The sequence below is a fragment of the Stegodyphus dumicola genome, chromosome 1 (assembly GCF_044657685.1).
Source record: "Stegodyphus dumicola isolate Sdum_Otavi_A_Nest chromosome 1, ASM4465768v1".
Lineage (NCBI taxonomy): Eukaryota > Metazoa > Arthropoda > Arachnida > Araneae > Eresidae > Stegodyphus > Stegodyphus dumicola.
Genome location: NC_140768.1, coordinates 184599826 through 184627314, shown reverse-complemented (window position 1 = coordinate 184627314; position 27489 = coordinate 184599826). Strand labels below are relative to the sequence as shown.

Genomic DNA, 27489 nt, shown 5'->3' with positions numbered 1-27489 from the left:
AAATATTCATCTGTTAACACAGTACGTATGAAAAATAAAACCAGAAAATATTTAAAAACAAATTCTTATTTGAGGAGAAGATTGCTACTTGTGTATCGTGAATTACTTCTGTTATTATTTTTCACCAGCTTATTAGGCAGTCAATTACTTTTAATAAACAGTTTGTCAAACAGTGTCAGACAGTTGGCAGTAAGAACATTTGACATGAAAATGACAGCCGCATGAGTAGGTGGGGATTTTGACCTCAAATTAAATAAGGCTTCAGAGGCTATTTATATTGTTGCGTTTTTCTTTTCTGACACCAGTTGTTACGTTATTTTCTTCCTTCACGTTCGTACGGGGTTCGTGTGGATTTAGAGTGAATAACGACGACACTTGATGAAGTATCGAAACACACTTTATTGGCTAGTATTGTCAAGGCAGCTCCAAAACACGTTTTTACAGTCGTCGATGAACTACTATAAAGACGCTGACACGATCAGCGACACAGCCTCTAGGTTATCAGGCTATCACGGTGGAAACACCTTCACTGCAAAGCACCAGAGTACAGCTCCCGACTCTGCTCGGTCGTTCTCGGAACTCCACGTACTCTCGAGACTCTCCACGCTACAATTCGCGATGCACTCGACGACACACAGGGCACGGCTTCCGACTCTTCTGTTCAGTCGTTCCCGGAGCTCAACACGCTCTCTCGACGATGCACTAACCGCGATACACTAACAAACTCCTTCGGTGAACTCGAAGACCCACTCGGCACTCGCTGCCCGGCTGTCAACTCGGATCGACTCCGCAGAGATTGACTCGCTAGACGAGACACCAACTCGATATTAACTATCTCGCATTCGACGAGGCACACTCTATCAGCTCGCTAGGCGAGGCACACACACTCGATGAGAGACACACACGAACTGACTGCGGACCAGCAGGGTTTATATAGCTTTCGGCTTGTGTTCGAGAACATTCTGGGCTAAACCGGTAAGAATTCGTTCCAGAAGGTTCTCCATCCGTCCATAATATATCACCAATTTTGTCGCGAAATATCGCCAAATGGGCGATTTCTCGCTAAATGTGACAATGCTGCCTTCCTTGCTATTTTATTTTATGGCAACCCTAAAACTGCTTTGCGGGGAAACCATCTTACCGCGTCTGTACATTTCGTAACAATATGTTTGTTCTTTAGTGTAGATATTTGCGATATTTTTTATTATTACAAACGAATAATCAGAAGTTTCTTAATTTTTAATAAAAAGTATATTTGACCTTTTCACTTATTAATGCGATGTTATCAACACATCATTTAAATTAAAAATATTTCTGGTCCGACGGATCACTTTCTTAACTCGACGCGTATATTCCTAGATAGCTTCATTTTAAGCATCTTATCAGATTATATCATGATTAAAAACCATCCAAGGCGTTCAAAATCTTATTTCCCTTCAAATTATACTCAATTAATTTCGAAGAAATAATTTCAGTGAATCGATGATTCATTCACCCATCTTTTTCCAACTTATCTATAATTTAGTTAACGCTACAGTGCTACTGAAAATATGGCAAACATTTTATTCCTACAGAAAAAAATACAATTTTTGGGTGGTCGCGAGGTTAAGTACTGGCATTCACGAAACTTTCGGGGTTTGAGATTTACACTAGTATTTTCAAGGCTAAAGATTTTAAATTAATATTTTGAGAAAGTGTCAGGCGAAGTATACAGAGTTTGAACGTGTACGTAATTAACTAAAAATTATTATGTACATTTTAACTGTTATTTTTAGTTGTTAATGTAGCTGTAACATTTGTAAAGTAATCAAAATTTAGAAACATATTTAATTTTAGATCAATTACCATTTAATTGGAAAATATTCTTAGCATTCCATTGTACATAAACAAATTTTTTCATTAAGTAACACCTTTTTTAAAAAAATAATTGTCGGGCATTGAAACCATTTGTCGGTAATGGTAAAAAAAAAGAAGGGCAACTTATGTAACCTCAAAAAAGTGTGTACGTATTTAGTATATTTGCATGCCGCCCAGAAGGTATAGATCCGGATTAGCTAAAAAAGATCTCTGAAAGGGAATGCTAACAAAGTTCAGTCATTCTTACGTCAGTTCATAAAGTTCGCGCCTTTTAGTAACTGTTGAGTTTATGGAAAGCTTATAGAACTGTCTCATTCTCTCCACTGTTTCATGAAACATGTCTGATCGTCTTTTACTTTCCGTTCCATTTATAGTAGTTAGATAAGCTGACTACTTACCGAAGGGTCCTAATTCGCATCCTGGAGAAGGCATCGATCTTTGCAAGCAGATAGTGCCTGTGCGGCAAGGCGGCATTAAAAATACACGGCTTTCTCAAAATCCTCTCGGCAGGGTGGTGGTAGAGGAAAAGGTGTGGGGCACACTCAGACCATCGTTTTCCCGGGATATTGTTTCTCAGAATTCCAAATTGAGACGGAAGCTTAACAATTAACTAGGACAGCAATACTTTAGACACCTATGACACTACAGAGGTACTGGCAAAGCTTCTACCTGAATTTTCCGTTCACAGAGATTGGGTGGCTCCTAAAATTGATGATTAACACTGCAGAATACTCTGGTGACTCTTGGCGTTTTGGTATTTGCTTCTGAATGCATGATAAATTACAGTAAAACATGAAAAAACAAAAACACTTTTCCTATAGTGTCACAACTTTGTAAAGGCACTAAACTCGTTCTTCTCCTGTCGTGTCATGATGAAAGCTTTTGTGCTATGATTTGATGTGCGTCATTCAAAACTTAAAAACCTTTCATACAATAATAATTAAAGTATGCGTAACGCTTTGAAGAATACTCTGTTGTGTGATCCCCTGAATAATTTTTCTATGCATTAAATTCTGCTTTCATATTAGTCTGCCTTCGAATTCCACATTTTAAATATGTACAAGAGAAAATTTATTAAAAGGTAAATTTTTATTATTCTATTTTTATAATTTGAATTCTGCAAAACAAACTGATTTCCAGACAGATACCGAATACAAATGAAGGGTGCTCTAAGTGGATACGTTTACACTGTTCCTAATTAGTGGTTGCAATTATTCTCAAGTGTTACTAACAGCTAGATTTGAGTTAAACTCTACCTTATTCACTTGGCTTTTGTCATACCCTTACGACAGGTGACAGGTGACAGCAGGGCCGGACACCCGGACGGCTTACAATGACTACTCGGGTGCTGTCCGGACCCTGCAACTATCTGTAGCTGAAACTTTAAATAGACATAAATATAGTAGTTTACAAATAGACCTGATCTTGTAATCGCACAATGCGTCAATGTACATAATGCAACACACTAAGATACTGTAAACTCAAAGATAGACACAATACACCAATACACATAATTGTGACACACTAATACGCTATACACCAGTATTCTATACACTAATATACTATACACCAGTATACTATACACCAGTATACTATACAATAATTCACTAATATACTATACACAATACACCAGTGCGCACAAATGCGACACACTAGTATACATTGACACTAATACATAAGTACCATGTACACAAAAATACACATAGGTAAGATAATACAATTATTCTATTACACTACTGTAACATACACGTGGATACAATACACTGAGATAGGTAGAAACTTACGCTAAGTTACAATATATAAAAAAGTTAAGTATTGATACACATAGATACTGCGTAAATTCTACTATATATTTTAAAATACACTTTTGTGTAAATATTAATAACACACAGTACTACTACAGGTGTTACTCTGTATGTTCTTAGATCTTGAAACATGACAACATGATGCTAGAATATATTTATAGACACAATAAACCAATGACACGATGCGTCAATATACATAAATGTTTCACACTAATATACTATACACTAAAAGATAGATACAATACACCAATGCGCATAGATGCGACACACTAATATACTATACACGTATATACTAAACACTAATACACGATACACTAAAATATAGACACAATACACCAATGCACATTAATGCGACACACTAATATACTTTACACTGATATACATTGACACTGATACGTAAGTACCATGTACACAAAAATACACGTGAATTAGATTATACAACTATTCAATTATACTATTGTAACATACACGTGGATACAATACACTGATAATACGTGAATACAGTACACGTAAATAAGATTAAATAATTATTCTATACTACTGTTACATACACGTGAATGCAATACACTGAAATATGCAGGCACATACGCATATGAGAACACTAAATACTACGTGGATTCGACATACGAGTATTATTCGAGTATTAGTGGATTCGACGGTCTCGTATTATGAAGTGCACATTAATGTGAATATTTAATACATGCCTACTACAGGGGCTGAGCCTCTTAAAAACTTGACAACATGATAATAGAAATTTACACTTTGGCTGGTAGATGTACATAAGAAACAGGCGGACATAAACTGTAAGAGAATTCTAGACTGCACTATACACTTGTCTATGCATTATTCTCTTGGTGCGTGTACGATGGGTACAGTGCATGCTGAGGTACGTTGTTAATGCGTCTGTGGCACGCTGAGCATATATGCTAGCGAGGTACTCACTTTGCCACGTATGTTACAGAAACTGGCATGTGCGGCACCTATGCAGGGCTGCAGAGCTCCTGCCCCAGTACTTCTAAGTGATCCATGATCTTTTTGATTTTGTCCATAAGTCGTGGTTGTTTCAGCACGAATCTTTTAAAGGCGGCCACATTATTCGACGGGAGTTTAACGTGCCATTGTGTGGTGAGTTGACACTCCGTCAGGTAGTGGTCGGGGGACCCGATTTTTCCGCAGACACATAGGTCTGTGGAGGATATATTTCTCTCTGCGAAGTAGGTCGGAAACGGCCCATGTCCTGTGATGAATCTTGTTAAGAAGGGCGCAGATATGAGTCGTTCCGTGTCCACTTTTCGTATGAATTCGAAAGTTCGCCGACTCTGTGGTGACGTGTTCCATTCCTGCTGCCACTGCGACAGAGCTGACTGCCAAGTCTGCCGCTTGAGAAGTGACTTTGGTAAAGGTGGGTCTATTTGCGCCGCGTCCCGGTCCTGTGCTGCCTCTTTTGCCAGGGTATCTGCGCGTTCGTTGCCCTGGGCACCAACGTGCGCTTTTACCCAAGAGATTTCAATTTTTTGGACCGGACTCGTATTTCTTAGTGTCTTCTGAATTTGGGACACGAGTGGGGAGGTGTGGCGTGGGTCGTTGATGGCGTATAGTACCGATAGGCTATCAGTATAGATTGTAAAATATTCTGCTGTGGTAGTTTGTGCCCATTCTATTTGCTGAAAGCCCATTCTATTTGCTGAAAGGTCTTCCGCCTGGAAGACCGAATTGTGAGGAGACATATGGCACTTCCAGGTTTGCACTTCAGTGCCATTATGGAAAACTGTATATGCGCTGCCGACTGCATTGTCCATCTTCGACCCATCCGTGTAAATCATGAAGCCCGGGCCCTCTATGGATGGTGGTAATTCAGGGGCGAAGTGAGTCACAACACCTTTCCCGTAATCTGAAGGGTGCGTTTTAAGTTTTGAACTTTTAAACTCGAAGTCTGCAGGGTCATAGCTGAACTCCCCAAATCGTGCTTTTCTATGCAGTTGGGAAAACATTGTAATTGCGGCTTCCTGCTGTGCTTTTATTGGTAACGGGATTAGTCCCGCCAGAACTGCTGCGGCTGCTGTCGACGTTGTTCGACATGCCTTTGTAATCGCCAGTACGAAAGGTCTTTGGGAACTTTGAAGAATTTTTTGTTTCCTGCAGGTCATGGTGTTTGCCCAGATTGCCGCCCCGTAGATCATGATCTTTTCTGCTACTGCAGAGTATAGGATCTTTAGAATATGGGGACGCAGTCCCCATTTGGAGCCTTGCATTTTCCTTATATTCATGGCTATTTTTAATGCTTTTGTTCTTTGCGATCTTAAATGGGGGATCCAGGTAAAGCCTTCATCTAGTATAATACCTAGGAGCTTCATCTCTTTAACTCTTTTAATCCTGTGACCTGCCACCGTAATTGTCGGGTTTCTTTGTAAGGTCTGGCCCGGTTTATGGTAGATGATATATTTAGATTTTGAATGCGAGATGTTAAGCTTCTTAGCCTTGCAAAGGTCATAGAACATGTCAATGACTTCCTTGCAGTTTTATTCAAGGATGACGCGGCTTTTCCCACTGACCACGAAAGTGGCATCATCTGCGAAGGCTGCGACTGTTGTGTGAGCCGGCCATTCTGCTTTTAGAATCGAGTTAAATGTTAAGTTCCACAGGTCTGGACCTGCGCATGATCCCTGTGGGCAGCCTCTTTGCTGTGGCCTGGTAATTATTCCACTATTGTGAACCGCGATGAAGCTGCGGTTACTGAGATAACTTTTAAAAATCTGTAGGATGTTATTTGGGATGTTAGCTGCATGTAAAGCTTCTAGGATTGCCGGCCACCACAGGGAGTCAAATGCACTTTGCAGATCCAGACTGAGGACTGCCACATGCTGTTGTTCTTTGCGCAGTCGCTTGACTTCCTCGCAGACGTGCTCCAGGACATTAAGCGTAGAGCGATGTTCCCGAAAGCCATATTGTGCATCTGAGAGAACACCGTTTTTTGCTATATGATGCTTCAGCCTGAGAACGAGAAGATTCTCGAAGAGCTTTCCCAGGACTGGCAGAAGGCAAATTGGTCTAAAGGACGAAGGATCATTGGGGTCCTTGCCTTCTTTCGTAAAGAGGACCACTTGGCCCGTTTTAAAATGTGTTGGAAAGTGCTTAAGACTTAGAAGTTTGTTGAAGTAAGCCACTAGCAGTCTTGGACAGGCTTTGTAGGTTGTCCTCAAGATCCGGTAGTCTATGAGTCCGGCCCTGGTGCCTTTTTGACCGGGAGAGTTCGTATAACAGTTGTGACCTCCTTAACTGTAAATGGGGGATCATCTGGGACTGTCGTGGACAGGCTGTATGCCTCTTGTTCAGAAGAAACATCATTCCCATCATGTGGGAATACTGCGTCAAGGATGTGTTGAAGTGTGGTGGCCATGAAGCCTTGTGACCCTATGTGTGAACCAGCATACGTGCGATGTAATGGTGGTATGAATACTTTGCTGGAGGCTATCTTGTGTAGTACGCCGAAAACTTCAGTGTGCTGTGTGCAGAAGTTCCTCCAGCTATCGAGCTTTGCCTTCAGAATGTCCTTCTTGTACTGAGCCTGCGCTCTTTTGTATTCTACGCTGAGTTGTTGTCTACGATCCGGGTCCCGTTCTTTTTTCAACCTTCTGCGCATCGCCCGCGTGCGGCTTCGCTTGGTCCGTAGCTCCTTTGTCCACCAGCTGGCAGCTTTAAGAATTTTGGGAGATTTGATGCTCATCGTACCGTCGCATGTTTGCTGTATTAACTGCACCAGGTTACATGTGATGCGATCTGCGTCTTGTGCCGTGGAACAATTGTTCAGTTCATCTCCTTGCTGTTCCAGGACGTCTCATTTCTCGGGTGAATTTCTTTAAGTTATGTGCCGAGGTTCTATATCGTTTAAGTGATAATCGGGAATGGGGATGCATGAGGCTGAAAGTGATGTATCGATCGTCTGAGTTTGTGGGCGTATCCTGCACCTCCCAGTTCTGGATTTTTGTAGCCAACTCTACTGTGGACAGCGTGAGATCTGGCCATCCCTGTCCAGTAGTTGTCTCGAAAGTGGGGAGGCATCCTTGGGTGTTGTGTAGAATTAGGTCATGACTCGCTATAAAATCCTCAACAAGTCTACCACGTGGATCAGTAAATGAGTAGCCCCACACTTCAGAGTGGGAGTTAAAGTCTCCGACTAAAAGGTGGTTGCTGGAGGGATAGTCTCGGAGTGTTGTCTGCAGCTGGTCAAGATATTCTGCGGCTTCCGCTGTGGGTGGGATGTAGGTATTCGTAATCAGGAGACTTAGTCCCACTGCATCAATTGCTATGGTAACTTGGTCTCTTGACAGTGAGATACTTGTAAGTGACCATTTGTTACGGCAGCAGACTATGGCAGCTCTTGACCCTTCTCTTTCCGGGTTCTTGAAAATGGTCCAGGATAAGGGGAATTCTGCCACCCTTCCTGCTTGGATGTATGGTTCTTGTATGAGCAGAAGGTCAGCCTCTGTTTCCATTGCATAGTGGACTAATTGGGCGGTAGCTGCCCGAGCTCTCTGGAGGTTCACCTGTATGATCTTAACCTCTTCTTGCGCATCTAGGAGAGAGTTAATGTCCTGTCTTTCGGTACTATTACTTTGTTGTGACATTCTGTAAGGTTAGAACGTTGGGTGACGATGGAGGGAAAATGAGACAGATTAGAGAGTATGCTTTTGGTGTCACCATTATGCAGTATAGGTACACTTGGTATTCAATTGGTGACTGAGGTACCGTAATCCGTCCGGCCCTTGATCTTAAGCACTTGCAAGTGAAAGGAGGGGCAGTCAGGGGCATATGCGGCATGCACAGTGTCGAAGTCTCTCCCCGAGTGCTGGTTGGCAATTAGACAGTTTACACAGCTCGGGCTATCAGCCATACATTTTTTGACATCGTGGTTTCCACCACAATATGCACAATGATACCTAAATTTACAGTCTCTTGCCGAATGTTCGAAGTCCTGGCAGATGAAGCATCTGCGTGCCCCTGTAAACTCTGTCACACGATGTACCCTCCATCCCTGGAACGAAACTCTTTGATCCATCAACGTTTTAAAGGCTGTTGGTGAACAGTCTAAAATCCATTTAGCCGCCTTGTTCCTCCGATCGCTGATCCTGAAAGAGACCTTGAAATCATCTTTACTGATAGTAAAGGTCCTAGAGACAAGGTCTGCTACCTCCTCCACCGGGGTACCATTTGGAATATTATCTATCGCGCACTTTGGGGACCTTTTATGTGGAATCCTCGTGCTGATCTTATCTTTGATGTTAACATTCTGTGCCAGGGCATGGTGTAACTTTGCCACATCCTCCTTCGAGTGACAGCGCACTGCAACTCCTCCTTTGCTAAGCTTCTGTATTCCTTTCAGTGACACCCCCATATCCATTAAGGGCGCATGCCTTTCCAGTTCCATTTGCAGGTCTGGTGCATGTTCGTCTTTCGTAGGAAAAATAAGGAGCGTGGGAAAATCCTTAATTTTCGGTCTTAGGTTCCGCTGCAGTGTCTCTGCATATGAGCGTCTCTTTGCCGTGCCACCTAGATGTGTGTCCTCAGACTGAATCCTTCCTTGAATGACACTTTCGTGAAGCACTGTCGAGCCCGTCACTTTAGCGTGCAAGCCTTCACAGCACTGATATGCATAATTAAGTCGCTTGTGGGCATCTGTAAGCGTGTCCGTGTGCTTCGTCCCTAAGAAGTGCTCTATGTACTGTGGCGAGGGTGAGGACCCTATGGGGTTAAACTCTGTAGTGGTACCAACTTCCATGGTTGGCAATTGGGGGTATTCATTCGGGCCTTTGTGGGCCAAATGCCTGAGGACTTCTAGGATCTCAAGCATGCGCTCTCGCAAATCTTTAGGCAGTAAGTGCCGATTTCGCCGTTCTATAGTGCTTACACTGATAGCTTCCTTAATTAGGGCATCTATTTTTTCGGCATAGCTGAGAGAATCACTGTCGTAGAGGCTCTGCGGGTTTAATACTGCTGCACAAATCGAGGTGCCTCCGTCATTCATGGTGGAAGTTCCGTGGACACTGGACTGTTGCACAGATAGAGCACTACAAGCCCTGAATGCTGATTAAAAACACAAGATTGCACTTGAACTATGAGATTCAACTAGACATTGAAGCTTCACTAAAACGCAGATGCTAAACACTGAGCACTATAAACTGATGCTATAAACACTAGAATTCACTAGTAAAATGCTAAAACGTTGGGAAATCAGACGTTGGGTATTTCTCTGTAGTCTCTTTAAAAACACAAAAATTCACTTGAACGTCGAGATTCCACTAGACATTGAAGCTTCACTAAAACGCAGATGCTAAACACTGAGCACTATAAACTGATGCTACAAACACTAGAATTCACTAGTAAAATGCTAAAACGTTGGGAAATCAGACGTTGGGTATTTCTCTGTAGTCTCTTTAAAAACACAAAAATTCACTTGAACGTCGAGATTCCACTAGACACTGAAGCTTCACTAAAGCGCTGAAGCTAAACACTGGTCACTACAGACTGAAGCTAAAAACACTAAAATTCACTGACAAAGCACTTAAACATTGGGAAAATGAGCGTTGGGTGTATCTCTGTATACTCATAAAAACAGAAAAATTCATTTGGACTCTGGGATTCCACTAAACACTGATGCTTCACTAAACACTGATCTCTACACACTGATGCTATACTCACTGATACTATGAACACTAACTTACACTGTGAAAGCACTGAAGCGTTGGCAGAACACTAACACACTGTAAAAACACTGAGGAATCACTGATGGTACTGAAGATAATACTAAATTGACACTGAAAACTATACAGTCAGTGCTGGTATTTCTCGGTAGTACTTTATAACAATAATTACAGTATTAATTAATTACGAGATATAAACGAACAGGAAATAGTATTCGAAGAATTGTTATAACCTGTGTGCAAAGGGTATAGGAACCAATATACACAAATTATAAACAGTAATTAATAAGATGAGATCAGTTCATACATATAATTAATTAACACAAATATCCTATTAGTAATTATGCTAAAATGGGCATAAATGAGAGTCAGGAAGCCATGCGTAGCTTAATGTAGACTATTTAATTTCACTGAGGCAGGCTATGCTTGAATTTATTTGGCAACAGGGTAATTAATAAAAGCTGTTAATTAGAGGTACTGAAACAAAATTCCTACCTTAACAGCTTAACTTCTTCTGTTTTTCATCTGTTAAAGAAGAGTAGTAAGTAATCCGAGGTATCAAATTAATTGCATTAATTACACTGACACGCACACACACTATAGCTTGCACGGTAAACACGAAGATGGCAAAATTCCTTAAGTCTAATAAATTCGACTTTAAATTAATAACTTCTGAACAAATTGTCCTAATTTCACAAAATTTAAAAACTTGTAGCGCTCTCTGGGTGACTGAAACAATGGCACTAGTGCTGGAGTCGTCGCTTGTTAATTAGCCGCGTAATTACAGCTGAAACAATACTCCACTTGTCGATTTTCATATTTAAAGGCAAACGGCATAGTTTAAAAGTAGGAGGTTAATCTTAACATTAAGCATTATTGGAGCTTCCGGCTGCATGAGTGTTGACTGAATAAACTTTCTTGTGATAACTGTGAAGTGAATGTTAAAAGTTATTTACTGCGCTTGTTAAGTTGGTTTTAGAAAAGAAGATCAGACCCAGGGGTTGTAGTCTTGAAAGCTGAGGCTTGCTTTATAAATCGACTGAAATTTCAAACGAAGAGGAGCATGCCAATTTAAAATTTTAAGTTAGGGAAAATATGAATCTTAGCTTGGCATAGATTTTGAATTTTTGAAAACTCAATTAACTTCGATGATAGTCAGAGACAGTTCCATCTTCTGAAGCAGATAAAATTCTATATAAAATCTATTGTGGTAAAAAAAATTTTGCTTCTGATAAAGAGGGAGCTGTATCTGACCGTCCTCGACATTGTTAGAGTTTTGTTCAAAATCTACCTCAAGCTAAAGTCGATTTTTTGCCTACTTCAGTTAAAACTTATCCACTCCGACAAGTCGCCTCAGTCTGTACTTTATACATAGCAAGGAGTTACAATTTTATTTTGCATTTTAAATTTGTGAAACCAACAGGGGTGGATAAACACAATCTAATTAAAAATAAAGCAGGTGATTTTAAAATTGGAATGTGTTAACAGTTAAGCATTTGTTAAGGGACGATACTGGCCAAACCAGTTATTTGATTCCGATTACCGATGAGTTGCAAAGTTTTAATTAATTTCATATCTCTGAAGTTACATACTTTCATGCGATAACTTCACCTATAGTTATTGCAATACATAAAGTACAGCAATAACTATATTGCTGTATTTTATGTACAGCTGTATGATAATATGTACTTTTTGTATTATATATTATTGACAGTATATAAAGTAAAAGCCAACGCAAGCTAGATTCTATACCTTAGACCCAATTAGCTTAGTATATAGCCATCTAATTACTTAATGTCTAAAATATTCTGCATAAATTACATTCAGTAAAATTTGCCTGGGATTACTTTCACTATCTCCTTTATTAAACGGTTTCGTATTGCAAGAATATTTTCAAGGAGTTATTAATTTTAATATGATGATATACTATTTTAGAAAAATATTACAAAAAATAAACGCAATTATTAATGGAAATTGAATTTACCTGTTCGCCCTTTCTGCCAGGAAATCCAGGAAAACCCTTTTCTCCAGGAGCACCATTTAAACCACTGGGGCCTGGAAATCCTGGGTAACCTTTGTCACCTTCCACTCCCTTTTGGCCTTTTGTGTAAGGAGGTAAAACTAAATCGCCCGGATTGCCTGGTAGACCCGGTGTTCCATCGAAACCATCTGTACCTCTAAGGCCCTGTTAAAGAAGATCCTTAATGACTGTCATTTTAAACTGCCATTACACAATTAATATGCATGTGTAAAACATGCTGTAGAACTGAAATTATACAATTTGCTTATTACTGATTATAAACTGAAAATCAATACACACACATGTCCAAAAAAGACATGTACATGAGAAAAAAATTGAAACGCAAGCCACACAAAATAAAGAAATAAGTATGAACAATTAGACAAAATGCATTGAATATCATTCCCCCCCCCGGAAAAAATTGCATACTTGAAAAATTTGCCGACAGCTTCGAAATTTAACACTTAAATTTCTTAGCTGAATGACAGAAAATTAGCAGACAATAAACGCATACAAAGAGCGCATAACAACCCCTAGTCTACATACATTTACAGAACTGTTATAGAATATTTTACATAGACTGAAACTTTAATAATGGCAACAATGCTATATATTGCCCATGAAAAAATAACCAGTGCTTCAGATTTACACCACACCATTAATGTATATTTATTGCGAGTATTACACATTTATGCTGTGTATTTATTACAAGGTAGGTTTATTCGATACCTACCTACCTCGCAATAAATGGGCTCTCAGATTAACTTGTGAGTTGCCTGTCTAAAGTTATGTACCCGCGATAATTTCGAAATCGGAACAATAGATCGTCAGTAAAGCAAAAACGGCAGCTTAAACCTTTATGGAAAGCTATGAACGGGAAGGGCAAGATCATTAAGTTGGGCCATCATTAATTTCATCCCGTCATTAAGTTGGACCATATATGCACCAGATCGCACAAGCCAAAACTAAAATGCCAGTTCTAAATGTAACAACATTGCGAACAATAACGAAAATCGAAAATTTATTAGAACTCTCAACTGAGAGATGGTTACCATAATTTTTAAGTAGAACGTCATCCTAACGTACACTTGAACGTTTTTGGAAATGAACCTTTTACTTGATTACGGTAAAGCGCTCCAGAACTATCTGCCTTAACCTGCGAGAAGCGTTACAAAAGAAGTGGAGACAATTTCCGCAGAATTCTTTCGTCATTTCCAGGACGAAGCTTGAACGTAACTGCAGCTAATTTATTGGACTTGATTTTATGGGGCTGAAAACTGCTCTGCTATCCACAATACATACCGGATTTAAGCTGTCATGATTATCATTTGATTCCTATGATGAAGGAACACTTTGCGATATTCGTTTCCAAAAGGTTCCAGAGATTAAGGCAACAGACTGCTCTATTCGAACCACCAATAGATCAGGCATTGTTACAGATATACTACGATATTTATGTCGGGGTCTACGGACTTTATGCAACTTTGGGAACTACATCAAAGAACAGTAAGAAATTTCACAGAGGTACTATAAATAAATAGTTGTCATTATTTAAGTTCCAACCTCCACATAGCAGGTGCACTGGATGATCAATATGCTAATTTAAACTGCTTATGGTGTACAGTGTTTTGTATTAGCATGTGACAAAGCCTCTAAGATCTATGTGAAGTTGGTACAACAACCACGTCAGCAGTTTTGACAGAGTTTTGACATCACCGCTTTTAGAGAACTGATTGGTCCTACCAATCACCGAAAATGAGGGAGAAAACGAGGGCACAGCTAGGTGCAGCTCTCACACCTGGTTCCAACAAGGCGTCCGTAACCATCACGAGGGCAACGAGAGGTCTAAGATTCTATTTTCTGCATCGATTGTGACTTACACCACACCATTAATGTATATTTATTGCGAGTATTACACATTTATGCTGTGTATTTATTACAAGGTAGGTTTATTCGATACCTACCTACCTCGCAATAAATGGGCTCTCAGATTAACTTGTGAGTTGCCTGTCTAAAGTTATGTACCCGCGATAATTTCGAAATCGGAACAATAGATCGTCAGTAAAGCAAAAACGGCAGCTTAAACCTTTATGGAAAGCTATGAACGGGAAGGGCAAGATCATTAAGTTGGGCCATCATTAATTTCATCCCGTCATTAAGTTGGACCATATATGCACCAGATCGCACAAGCCAAAACTAAAATGCCAGTTCTAAATGTAACAACATTGCGAACAATAACGAAAATCGAAAATTTATTAGAACTCTCAACTGAGAGATGGTTACCATAATTTTTAAGTAGAACGTCATCCTAACGTACACTTGAACGTTTTTGGAAATGAACCTTTTACTTGATTACGGTAAAGCGCTCCAGAACTATCTGCCTTAACCTGCGAGAAGCGTTACAAAAGAAGTGGAGACAATTTCCGCAGAATTCTTTCGTCATTTCCAGGACGAAGCTTGAACGTAACTGCAGCTAATTTATTGGACTTGATTTTATGGGGCTGAAAACTGCTCTGCTATCCACAATACATACCGGATTTAAGCTGTCATGATTATCATTTGATTCCTATGATGAAGGAACACTTTGCGATATTCGTTTCCAAAAGGTTCCAGAGATTAAGGCAACAGACTGCTCTATTCGAACCACCAATAGATCAGGCATTGTTACAGATATACTACGATATTTATGTCGGGGTCTACGGACTTTATGCAACTTTGGGAACTACATCAAAGAACAGTAAGAAATTTCACAGAGGTACTATAAATAAATAGTTGTCATTATTTAAGTTCCAACCTCCACATAGCAGGTGCACTGGATGATCAATATGCTAATTTAAACTGCTTATGGTGTACAGTGTTTTGTATTAGCATATGACAAAGCCTCTAAGATCTATGTGAAGTTGGTACAACAACCACGTCAGCAGTTTTGACAGAGAACACATCACCGCTTTTAGAGAACTGATTGGTCCTACCAATCACCGAAAATGAGGGAGAAAACGAGGGCACAGCTAGGTGCAGCTCTCACACCTGGTTCCAACAAGGCGTCCGTAACCATCACGAGGGCAACGAGAGGTCTAAGATTCTATTTTCTGCATCGATTGTGACTTACACCACACCATTAATGTATATTTATTGCGAGTATTACACATTTATGCTGTGTATTTATTACAAGGTAGGTTTATTCGATACCTACCTACCTCGCAATAAATGGGCTCTCGGATGAACTTGTGAGTTGCCTGTCTAAAGTTATGTACCCGCGATAATTTCGAAATCGGAACAATAGATCGTCAGTAAAGCAAAAACGGCAACTTAAACCTTTATGGAGAGCTATGAACGGGAAGGGCAGGATCATTAAGTTGGACCATCATTAATTTCATCCCGTCATTAAGTTGGACCATATATGCACCATTTCATTAACTTCTGGGCACCGCCAGAAACATTTATCGTCGATATCTATGAAGTATAATATCTCGTCTGCTGAATGTAAATATTATATTAGAGTTGTATCGTACTCTATGATGAGTCATTTCTTTCATTTGGCTCAGATGATAGCAGAATTCATGCGCAGAAGTGGCAAGGCCAATGCTAATCACCTTACGGTCATTGTGGAGCGGCATACATATACCCACCCGTAACATGAGCTGCAGAAACTCCCTCTCTAAAGAAAATTTAATATGTGTTCAAAATGGATGCATTTTTAATGTTTTTTAGAAGTTACTGAAGAATTAACACCTTGAACATGCGAGATATAATTCTGATTCAATAATTAAGTCAGACACAGCTAAGTAATTTATTCATCAGCCATTATGCTCACCGCTGCTCCTTTATATCCTGGTACACCAGGTAATCCTGGTGATCCTGGTAATCCTGGAGGTCCTCGGTAGCCGGGATATCCTTGAGGACCTGTTTGACCTAAATAAAGTGAGATTACCATACATGAGAAATTCGTATAAATTATTTTATGGTTTAATTTTTAGTTTCATGATATAAAAATATCAGAGCTACAAATATACTCTTCACTATTCTAAAGAAGATTCAACAAAAAAAAAGTTATTGACATAAAAGTCCTTTCCATACATCTCTCAAAAGATGGCATTTTGTAACAAAGAAACGGTACACGTGAAATAATTATAACATTAAATGTCACGCTGTTTACAGATAGAATAGATAATGAATCTACAGTATAATTAATTTAATTTTAGAGTATTCTAAAAGTATATCTCATCATATAATCTAGAAGATGTATCATGAACTATTAACCCATGTTAAGTTTTTCAGAGACATACAGCTGATGCATGATTTGTGGTATAGCTGATGTGTAAGGAATGAAAACAGGACCGCTAGCTTTCGAAATCTCAGTGATTATTCAAAGATGACGCATTGCGTAAATTACTATTATATCCCATTAACTACTAACACTGTTAATAAATAGTTGACAGTTAATAAAAGTTAATAAAAGCATTAGACAATGTGCAGTATATTCCACTGCATCGGCAAATATTGCTGATATCAAGGCATGTGCAATGAAAATCATCATTTAACCGTGGATGACTGCCATCGTGTGGGCCGGTCGGACGGATTCCGAGTTTTTTCGAGCATGTGGGCGTATTCGTATGTAAAGGTGGCAGCATGAAACTATGACTGAATTCTCTCAGCAAGACACTGAGCAAACTGGTAGTGGTTCTTATAATTGGCTTGATATGTGTTTTCTTTGAATACGTATGCAGGGAATACTAGTGCAAACAAATGGAGTTTCTTTAAGAGAAGTGACGTGCATGCAATTACATCCTTTTATGAATTCATGTTCGCTGGTAGCATTATAAGCAGATTCATGGCAATAGGATAGCAGATAAAAGTTCAGTGAACATTCAGATGAATTTTACTGTATGTAATGATAAATACATTACGTAAAAATGATAATCACATTTATCACTGAATGTAATTTCACTACTTCACTGTCCCAAATACCGAACGACTATAATACCATTATATTAACATTATATAGACTGACGAAAAGGCCTACAGTGACAAATCACCAAATAGGGTTATATTATGGCTGCCTATAGAATATGCTTAATCTAGGATACCTTTGCAATAAATCGAAGCCATACTGACTCACCGATACATTTGCTAGTCTGGTTATGCGAACGCATGGAGGAACTAGGAACTAGATGATCTAATATTTTGATAATTTACAATTAAATTAATATAAGTTGTTTTAATTTAATTTTTTAATATGTAATATTTCTTTTAGTGAATAACGAAAAATCCCTTTACTCGCCAGAAAAATATCACTGACAAGTGTTGAATTGTTTTAAATTTCATTTTACCTCTCCTCCCTTCATCGCCTTTCTCTCCTCTAACACCAGGCAGCCCTGGCCTACAGTAACCACAATCATCTCCTTTAAAGCCTTTCGGACCTGGTGAGCCGTTTGGTCCAGGTATTCCTGGCTCTCCTGTTTCGCCTGGAAATCCAACTCTGCCTGGTGGTCCCGGAGGGCCCCTTCCAGGTACACCGATGCCTGGATAACCTTTCTCGCCTAGAAAAATAAAGAATTATAAGATTTGATAAAATTAATCAGGCCCCTTATTTTCTTAGATTTTAAACTTTCAATTATTAAAAAACAATAAAATTCAATGACGGGTTTCTCAAAATATTTGCATTGCTTTAACTGTACGTAAGATCTTAAATAAGTATTTCAAAAGATACTATTAAAATTATTATTGATTTATTGAACTATCATAATTTGATTTATAAAACTGAAATTGTATACATTTATAAGGTATTCCTTCCGCTTTCCTAACGTGCCTTCGTGGTGTAGTGGTTCTGCACACTGAACCGATATTCCAGAGGTCCGCGGTTGATTCTCGGCGAAGGCGTTGTTAATTTTTCATCTTGGCTGCTTCCAAAAATATACCTAATGTCTCTACACATTTATTTACACTTATCAACGCCATCAGTAATTAATGCGACGTTTCCAATGAATGGTTGTATAAATGGTAGCTTTAATTAAATGCCCAGATTTTCTAGTACAATGCCCCACTTTCGCATATGGTTTGCATTTTTTTTTCTTATTCTTATCTCTATTATTGGAGGATTTTGTAGTCGACATGGAGTTTACTAATGCTGCTCTATGTAGTCATGAAAATATTTTTGTCCGAGCAAAATAAGAATACGTTCATTAGCTTACGTTTCAGGGAACTCGAGTAGTCTTCAAAAATAATAATTTGCAAAAGAATTCTTACGATTCTATTAAAATTGTGTTTCAAAATATATTCTGTTCCATTTGCCAATCACTTATGAAAAGGGATGTGTAATTAAATTAAGTTTAAATCCATAACTTTAAAAACATTTATGTGATAGAAAGCTCGAGAGGAAACTTAACTTTCTCAAAGAAGTGTTTTGGTGAAGGAGAGTTAAAAAAGTATTGAATAAAACTATTGTATTTAGAAAAATGCAAAGCAGTTGAAAACCTAAAACAATGAATTTGCATGAAACTAATATTAAAGTATAGAGAACCAAGGTTTTTATAAATTTATGACTAATCATGTTTCTTTCAATTCTGTAACATTTTTAACTGATTTCTGGCTTTTGAGCTATGTATCGTAGAATATCGTAGATCATTCTGAAAAATATTGTAGCACATGAAAACGATATAGGAAAGCTTATTTCATAAAGAAATTTTTTGATGACAGATAGTTATCTGATAACAATTTATTCAAGAAAATATTGCAAGTAAAGAAAAGTATAACAGCTGAAAAATTATACAATGGTAACAGTATAAAACTGAAATGATGCGAAATAGGTCAAGAGTTTCCACATTTTCAGAGTACCATTCTTTCTCTCAAGCTTGGGATATTAATACACTGACAGGAAAAATTAAAGAAACAAATATAAAAAATCCAAGATAAACGATCACTAGCGCAGTGCGATGGTAGATCGTTCATTACGAGAAGGTAATTATTAACTGCGCTCCCAAACAACCTGAAATAAAGACCAAGGAAAAAAATTAAAGAAATAGCTATAATATTTCTGTATATTTCAGAATTCACAAATGCACTGGTAAAAATGCGTAGGTCAGTGTGACCATTCAAATTGATTCTCACCCATATCATGATTCCGCCACCTCTCTACTAATGTGTTTCCGTGGATGTTTTCAGGCTTATTGTTTGTGCTTTGATTCCTTCAGATTGTAACGCGTCCGGAATCATTCTCCAAACAAAACAAGACTCACCAGTAAAGAGAACTGGCCTCCAGTTTGCGGTACTCCAACCACAATGATCTTTGCATCATTCCAAGCGCAACCATTTCATGGCTCGAATTAGTGGGACGCAAATCATGGGTTTCCTAGCATACAACCCTCTTTTATGCAATTTATCATTCTCGAAATATCAGGGTAGTCGAACTTCCATAATTTCAGCGAACCCTCTTGGAATCCGGGATAATGTCAGGATCAGTCTTTGGTAAATAAAAGTCCTGGCACGTTTGCGATCTTAATCTGGTTGTTTTCATACACTGTAAGGTTCTGCCTGTATAGATGCTTGAACAGATGTTAATGATTTTCAGGCACTGCAAGACTGACAAGCGAGTTATTGCAATTCTCTGAAGCAAAAAGGCAAGATTGAAAGTTAAAATAACCTTTTTAGTAACGTCTTAATTTATTAGATGGCACTACTTGTGCTACAAAATGAAATTCCGCCACTCGCGAGTAAATAGTCTACTTAATATGGCTGAAGTAATTAACACCAGGTATTTAAAGTTGGATAATAAAATGGCTAAAGCCGGAATAATCTTTGACAGAGCTGGTGATAGGCGTGAACTGCAAGCGAGGTTGATCGAAACTCTAACTCTTAAACAGTCAAGCCATTGGACTACAAGCCATGAGGACTACGGAAAGAAGTTGCGTAAAGTTTGAAATCATATTAGCTGGTTAATTAGCATTAAAATCCTATAACATCACAAGTGTCTTTACATCGTCACAAATGTAAATACTTTCCACATTCTTGACACGACGCTTTGAGCTATTTTTAGGTCTTTACAGACCTATATCAGTGTCTATCCTACTTCCACTCTTTCAATCGCACGCCGTTTCTCTCTGTAACATACTCCATATTTAGCAAGCAAAGCTTTTATTCAGTTGATCGCATAGTACTTGAAATTAGAATATGAAGCACCCTGTTGCACGCCTTTCCATACTTGCCAAATGAACGGGCGTAAAAACTTGCATATTTTTATGTAGTAAAGGTGAACTGCGTTTAATTCAGTGATAAGTTTGACCTTTAGCTACCAGCCAACTACCTTTATTTAATTTCTGTTAAATTATGTAATTTCACTTAATGGAACTAACACAAGATATTCTTTAGTTGTTCCTCTAATTTTTACGCCAGTGTAATGAACTACGCTTAATAACTGCAGCAAGGCAAGATGTAATTTTACTAGAAATTAATTAATTTTAGGTTACATGTTAATATTTGAAATAATAAAAACATGCTTCAAACCAGTCCTTCTTCCCCGAAAATAATGTAGTGTCTCCAGTTGCCTTGAAATGGGGCAATTATTTTTTGTTGTCATGTTTTGGGGCAATTATTTTTTGAAGTTTTTCAAAATTTTAATTGTTTAATTTGTTAACATTTTAATGTAAAATAAATGCATGTTTTAAAATTTAGCATTAATAATTAACATTTCCTATTATAATTATATTAGATATGCAAAAACTTAATCCATTTTACTTCCTAATTTTTATTACCACAATAACACATGTTTCAAAAAGAAAGGAATAAATTTTCCTTGCTTGCAAAAATTTTATTTCTTGCAATTATAATATCTAAATACAAAAAAGATGGAAAAGAATTAATATTATTATGCTGTAGTTCAATTCAGTTTGTTACCTGAATATAACTCTTCCTCACCGATGAATTATTCGAAGTACGTGCAATGACAAGCTATTGTGCTCCTGATTTCTGGAATCGTCAAACCTAAGTGATTGTTTTCTCCATGCCTTTTATTAAAGAAACTGTTGTGTGCTTTTCTATCATATTTCAAGAATTCCGGCAGCCAATTGTTGTAGTCATTTCACTAACTATAGTCAGAGAATCTGATACAAAAGTAATATCGTTCTCATATTTCAACTTAATAGAAAAGGTGTCTGATATATGCACGCAAGTAAAGTATGTTGTTACGTTTAAAAAGAATTCATATTTATATTTTTAAAAAGAAAAAAATTTAGTAATAGAACTAATTTCAGTTAGAAATTTTTGTATTAAATTTTGTTCATAATTTCTCAAAGCAAATAAAACATTTAAAGTATATTGTAATAAATTTCTTAAACAGTGTTCTGGATATCTCCATATACTATATCCTTTTTCTCCATATACTATTTCTAGGACCCTGTAAACACGTAAAAATTTTATTTAACAACTAAATTATTTAACTCGCAAAAATAATATTCACTCTAAACAAATAAACTATAATATTAAACCTGGTAATCCTGGATCTCCTCTTTTTCCTGGTAAGCCTGCACTTCCATCAACTCCTGGTCTCCCATCTAATCCAGGTGGTCCGATAACTGTTATTCCTATTTCTCCTCTTTCTCCTGTCTTTCCTTGAAGACCAGGGAATCCAGGAGCACCTGGGCTTCCTGGCTGTCCAGTCGGACCTATAAAAAAGAATTAAATTATATTGATTTAAAATCCAACAATGATTTAAAATGGATGATCTCATACTACGAATTTTGAACCTGTCAATAAAGGAATAACATAAATTACATTTTCTTTGCCAGTTTTATTAGAGTAATTCTACGACAGCTATTTGCCCTTTTTTTCTATAGAACAACCTTTACTTATACTTTGCACAGGAGTTCAAAAGCTAGAACTGCGGAATAATTAATAAAATTTGATTGTTTCTTCTTCTCCCTCGTGGCAGCTTAATCAATTTACTGTATGTATAATTTGTAAACTGGTAAATATCCAGATAATTTCAAATATAAGCACTTTTTTCGATTTACTGTATTTGCCAGCGTATAAGACGCACCGGCCTATAAGACGTTCCCCCTTTGTAGTATTTTAAATATAAAGTAATACAAATGCAAATCAATATTTTCTGAAAATACCCGGCCTAGCTGGGAAAGAACACCTTTCAATACCCTTCGTCAAAACCCAGGCACTCATCTCCAGAGCTAAATGAAAAGTCACTTGAAACCTCTTCTAAATCAGCATCTGAATCCTCATATAAAAAATTGTCCTCTGTATCATCCAGAGCATTACTAATGCCACACTTCTTAAATGATTTAACCACTGTCTATGGTTTCACAGCATCCCATGTCACATTCACAAACGACGTATCGACATATAAGACGCACCCTGTTTTTCAAACCTATTTTCATAGAAAAGAACTGCGTCTTTTACGTCGGCAAATACGGTAACTGATCTTTAATACACATTTCACTGATGTTTAGCTTCATATACTTCTATTCCAGTTACAGCCTGTTTATAAAAAATGAAGAATAATTAAAAAATATTACATAATTTTTATTGCTATACAGCGTTGCTCTGTATAACAAAAATGGATGGTATTAATTATAGAAAATGCCCGCAGTAACTCGTGCGGATAATCTTAACGAGTTCTCAATACTTGTATAAAATCGTGCAAAAACGTCAAGAATGTTGGAAATGTTGTGAATTTAGTCGTTCTAAAAACATTCACATACATTATCGATGGTGTCAATAAATTTTAATTTTAGTTTAGTGGGAGATTTCTTCTGTTAAACTGAACTGAAAAACTATCAAAATCCGTCTTTCACTGAAGGTGAGTAACTCAACTTCTTTGTCTTTCTAGCGCATCGATGACTAAGAGCAGAACATAGACTACTTGTGTTATTCCCGAGGCTATCTTATGTTTTATCAAGAACGGCTTACAATTCTTTCATGCTACTATGCCAATACTCTGTTATGAATTATAGTTATTTATTTGCCACTGTTCGATGTCTTTTTATGCAAAACCTATTTTTCTGTGTTTAAACGCCTTTACACAGAAGAAAAATAGCTCCGTGTTTAACGAGTTAGTGACGTGTTACGATATTCGCGTGCGATTTTAAATGCGAGGTCACATTTGTTATACGGAATACTTTTTGCATTTCTTATGCAATATGTTCGTTGTGCGAGGCATTTGCAATGCTTAATACAACTTTATCAGTTTTAATTAACGCATGGAGAGATGCTAAAAATTTTCAACACCACTCGTAGTAATCTAAAATAATTCTTCACTTTCACACAAATATCTAGTAGAATATTCGCCACATATTTTTACATACAGGTTTATAATACAGAGAGGGTGAAGGAGTAGGTTATTAAAAATCTATTCAAATAAACTAACTTCTTAACCTTTGACTTATAAATGAACTTTTTTCGTTTAAATTCGGATATTGTAATAACCTAAATTATGTACCAGAGTGAAATCTACGAAGAATCGTTATAATTTATGTGTTAACTATATAAATGCGTGCAACAGCAAAACGTTATTATACACTGCTCGACATTGAAAATGCAACACCAATAAGGAGTGGTCAGAAATTTATGCAAATTTTAGAGTAGACGCACATCACTGAGTTATGCGAATGATGTGAAGTGCGCAGCTCTCCGATGCACGAGAAGTAAGATATAAGGGAAGGAACGTGCAGAATGGGCAATATTCGTGTCGTTATTTCTGCCAGACGAATTATCGAAGAAAGTTGGTTTTTGTGCCGGAGGATACATGTAATGGGATAGAATGCCAGGCCGCCGTCAACGAAGGCACTTCCAGCAGATAGACGATTTTACGAGGGGTATGGGGGCCATGTTAATCTTCTCTGTATCGTTCCAATTTTAGTATATGTACTGCCGAAGCGAGTACTGAGGAGTATGGGGATCGGACTGAGAGGGGCGGGTTGGTCCTTAAGTCAAATCGCAGCTGATACCCACATGGATGCGAGCACGGTGTATCGGCTATGGCGAACATGGATGGAACAAGGAAATGTGAGAAGAAGGAGAGGTGCAGGTGCAGCCACAGTGACGTCAGCACGCGTGGATCGACGCATCCGCCGACAAGCTGTGGCGGTCCCACAATTCACTTGTACCGCGATTCTGCAGCATGTGCAAGATACCCTGGATATTCCCGTGTCGACCAGAACCATTTCCCGTCGATTGGTTGAACGTGGCCTGCACTCACGGCGTCCGTTAAGAAGACTTTCATTGACCCCACAGCATAGACGCCAACGTTTAGAATGGTGCCGGACTGGAGCGATGTGGTTGCCAGAATGGCGAAACGCCGAGTTCTCAGATGAATCACGCTTCTGTTTATCCAGTGACAGTCGCCGCATACGTGTGTGGCGTCGACGTGGAGACAGATCTAATCCGGCAGTAACTGTGGAACGCCCCACCACGCGACAACGTGGCATAATTGTCTGGGGCGCTATTGCCTACGATTCCAGGTCACCTCTAGTTCGTATTCAGGGCATTATGACAGCCCAACGACACTTGGATAATGTACTGCGGCCGGTGGCAATCCTCTACCTTCAGGTGCTGCCTAATGCAATTTTTCAGCAGGATAACGCCCGACCACACAGTGCTCGCATCTGCCAACATACCCTGCAAGGTATACAGATGCTTCACTGGCCACCGTACTCTCCTGACCTATCACTAATCGAACATGTGTGGGATGTGATTGGACGCCGTTTGCAGACTCTGCCCCCTGCCTCGTTCAGACGACGAACTGTGGCAAATGGCTGAAAGGGAATGGAGAGCCATCCCTCAGGACACCATCCGCACTCTTATTGACTCTAAGTCTAGACGTGTTTCTTCGTGCATCGCTGTCCGCGGTGGTCCTACATCCTACTGAGCCGACGCCGTTCTTGCTCTGTATTCTGACTATCATTTTGAAATAAAGATCACTTATTGCTGCTTGCTGTCTTTGTCTTTTTTTCCAAATTTCATCACTTTCTGACTACTCCCTCTTGGTGTTGCATTTTCAATGTCGAGCAATGTATAATGAAAATAAATAGAAATCTAGATCTCTTGTTCCGCAAATTCCTGTTTACAATCTTTCAATATATTTTTGCCAATTTATGATGTACAAGGGCTCTCAAAGGTGTTCGTACACTTACAAGTTTCAGTTAAATATTGTTTTAGTCATTAATAAAAATTAATATTTTAGAATTTAAATTTTTTAATAATATTTATCAATTTCTCATCGTTCAGCTATATTAATTATTTTAAGAACATATTAAAACTTTTGTTTGGAAAGTTAGTAATAAAAAAATAACAGAAAAGTTACCTCACAAAGGTTGTACCCTTTAAAGAAATCTGCATATATTAGTAAATATTTTAGTAGTTCTGTCAGCTGGTATTTTGTAGTATATCCTGCAGTATTCATGACAGCTTTCAAACGTCTGGACATAGAGTTAACCATTTTTTTAACAAATATCTGCATCAATGCGTTCCTCTAGTCTTCCATCATTATTGATTTTAGTTCGGTTTCTGTTTTAATGTTGTGTCTTCGTACTCTAACCTCTAATTCTCTCCAAATGTGTTCTATCGGGTTATAATCTGGTGAATGAGGTGGTGTTTCAGGAACGTGTGGACAATTATAGACACCCAAAAGGCGAACGTTGCGGGCCATGTGCTTAGGTTAGTTTTCCTTGTAGGGTTTATATTTATTTTAACTAACATTTATTTTAAGTTATCTTTCCTGTCTAGCCTTTACTTTCCCTTAGAATTGCCAATGCTAGAGTATGTAAGTTGTAGTCGAGCGTGCAGTATATTCAAATTTAGCGGAAGTAAGTTGAGTTTAAATAGAAGGTATTGGATTGGATTACTCAATTATGGCAAAGCACACGAGGGCTATCTGCCTAAATGGATGGATGCCTTCGTGGAGGACTTTCTAAGGAAAACTGGCTCGTATACACGTTACACATGGGGAAAACCACGAAAACGACCATGCAGCCAGCCCGTTCGCGGGATTCGAACCTCGGACCTACCAGTGTTCAGCGTCTTTACCGCTCGGCCGCTGGTGGGCCCTTAAATAGAAGGGAAACGAGATTGTAGGTGTGCTACTTGAATCGCGAACGTGAATGTTGCTCGGTAGAAATTTAGAACCGCGCGTGTCGGCCTGTGTGCCTATCTCGGCATATTTTGCTAGATCTCTCAACTGCTTAATCAGTAAGCTCGCTGAATCTCAGCGGTAATTTAGAAGCGGTTAGGTTAGTTTAAGATCTCAGAGCCTCGTGGATAGTGATCTCGCTATTTATTCATCCAGTCATTATTTTTCCGTTCTACGTTCTGTTTCAGTTAAACCGCCGGATCGGCGTAGTTTGTGAGCGTCAAGTGGACGCATCTGTTATTTTAAAAGTTGAATAAAAAGGGCTTTAAACCCTTCTTACGTTTCTGTGTAAATTCACACTTAGTAGCAGTCACTACCACAGTTTGCTGGGGCCTCTCGATATCACATTTGGCGCCCGAACATCTTACGAACTCAGATGGCCGATAATTGGATGGAAGCTCCTGTACAACTCCAACAGCAAGAAATGGCCAACCAGTTAGAAGGGTTTGGATACTTGGTCCAAACTATGAGAGCATCTATCAAGCCAACCGTCAATTTTGACGGAAAACATTCGGTGGCGATATTCTTAGAAGGCCTCGAAAATCATTTTCAGTTATATCCTGCGCCCGAGAGGCAAAAAGTTGCCATTGCCACGTCTGCGCTAAGAGGACAGGCATCAGTATGGTGGAAGAGTATCGGGAAATTTTATTAGGAGAATTCGGAGGCCAAGCATATACGTTTGAAAAATTTAAAGCATCGTTATTAAAGAATGAAAAGACCGAGCAAAGCTAGAAGCCGAACTTTATAGTTTTTATCAACGTAATATTGAAGATTTGACGGATTTTATTCTGCGAAAAGTTAAGCTAACAAACATGCTGTATGGAAAGGAACCCGACACTGAGGTAATTGAATTAATTTTACCAAGATTTCTCCGTGCTGTCCAAAATTACTTGGAAATCCGAAATCCAAGCACCTTGCAGGAACTCTTCGAGTTGGCGGTCATGTTCCAAAACCGACGAATAGCGAAAAAATCTAGAG

General features: G+C 38.5%; 1 protein-coding gene and 1 pseudogene across 2 annotated transcripts in view; both read right to left on the bottom strand.

Annotated features, from left to right (window-relative positions):
* Positions 1–27489, bottom strand: part of LOC118181964 (uncharacterized) — a 270816-nt gene that overhangs the window by 90957 nt on the left and 152370 nt on the right. For both annotated transcript variants that reach the window (XM_085823611.1, XM_085823604.1), the window contains exons 17-20: positions 21860–22036; positions 17711–17920; positions 16195–16292; positions 12345–12545 (exon numbers count right to left, since the gene is read on the bottom strand). In XM_085823611.1, coding sequence (XP_085679737.1) covers positions 12345–12545; positions 16195–16292; positions 17711–17920; positions 21860–22036 — 686 coding nt within the window. The remainder of the gene's footprint in view (positions 1–12344; positions 12546–16194; positions 16293–17710; positions 17921–21859; positions 22037–27489) is intronic.
* LOC118181965 (U6 spliceosomal RNA) lies at positions 24205–24267 on the bottom strand (annotated as a pseudogene).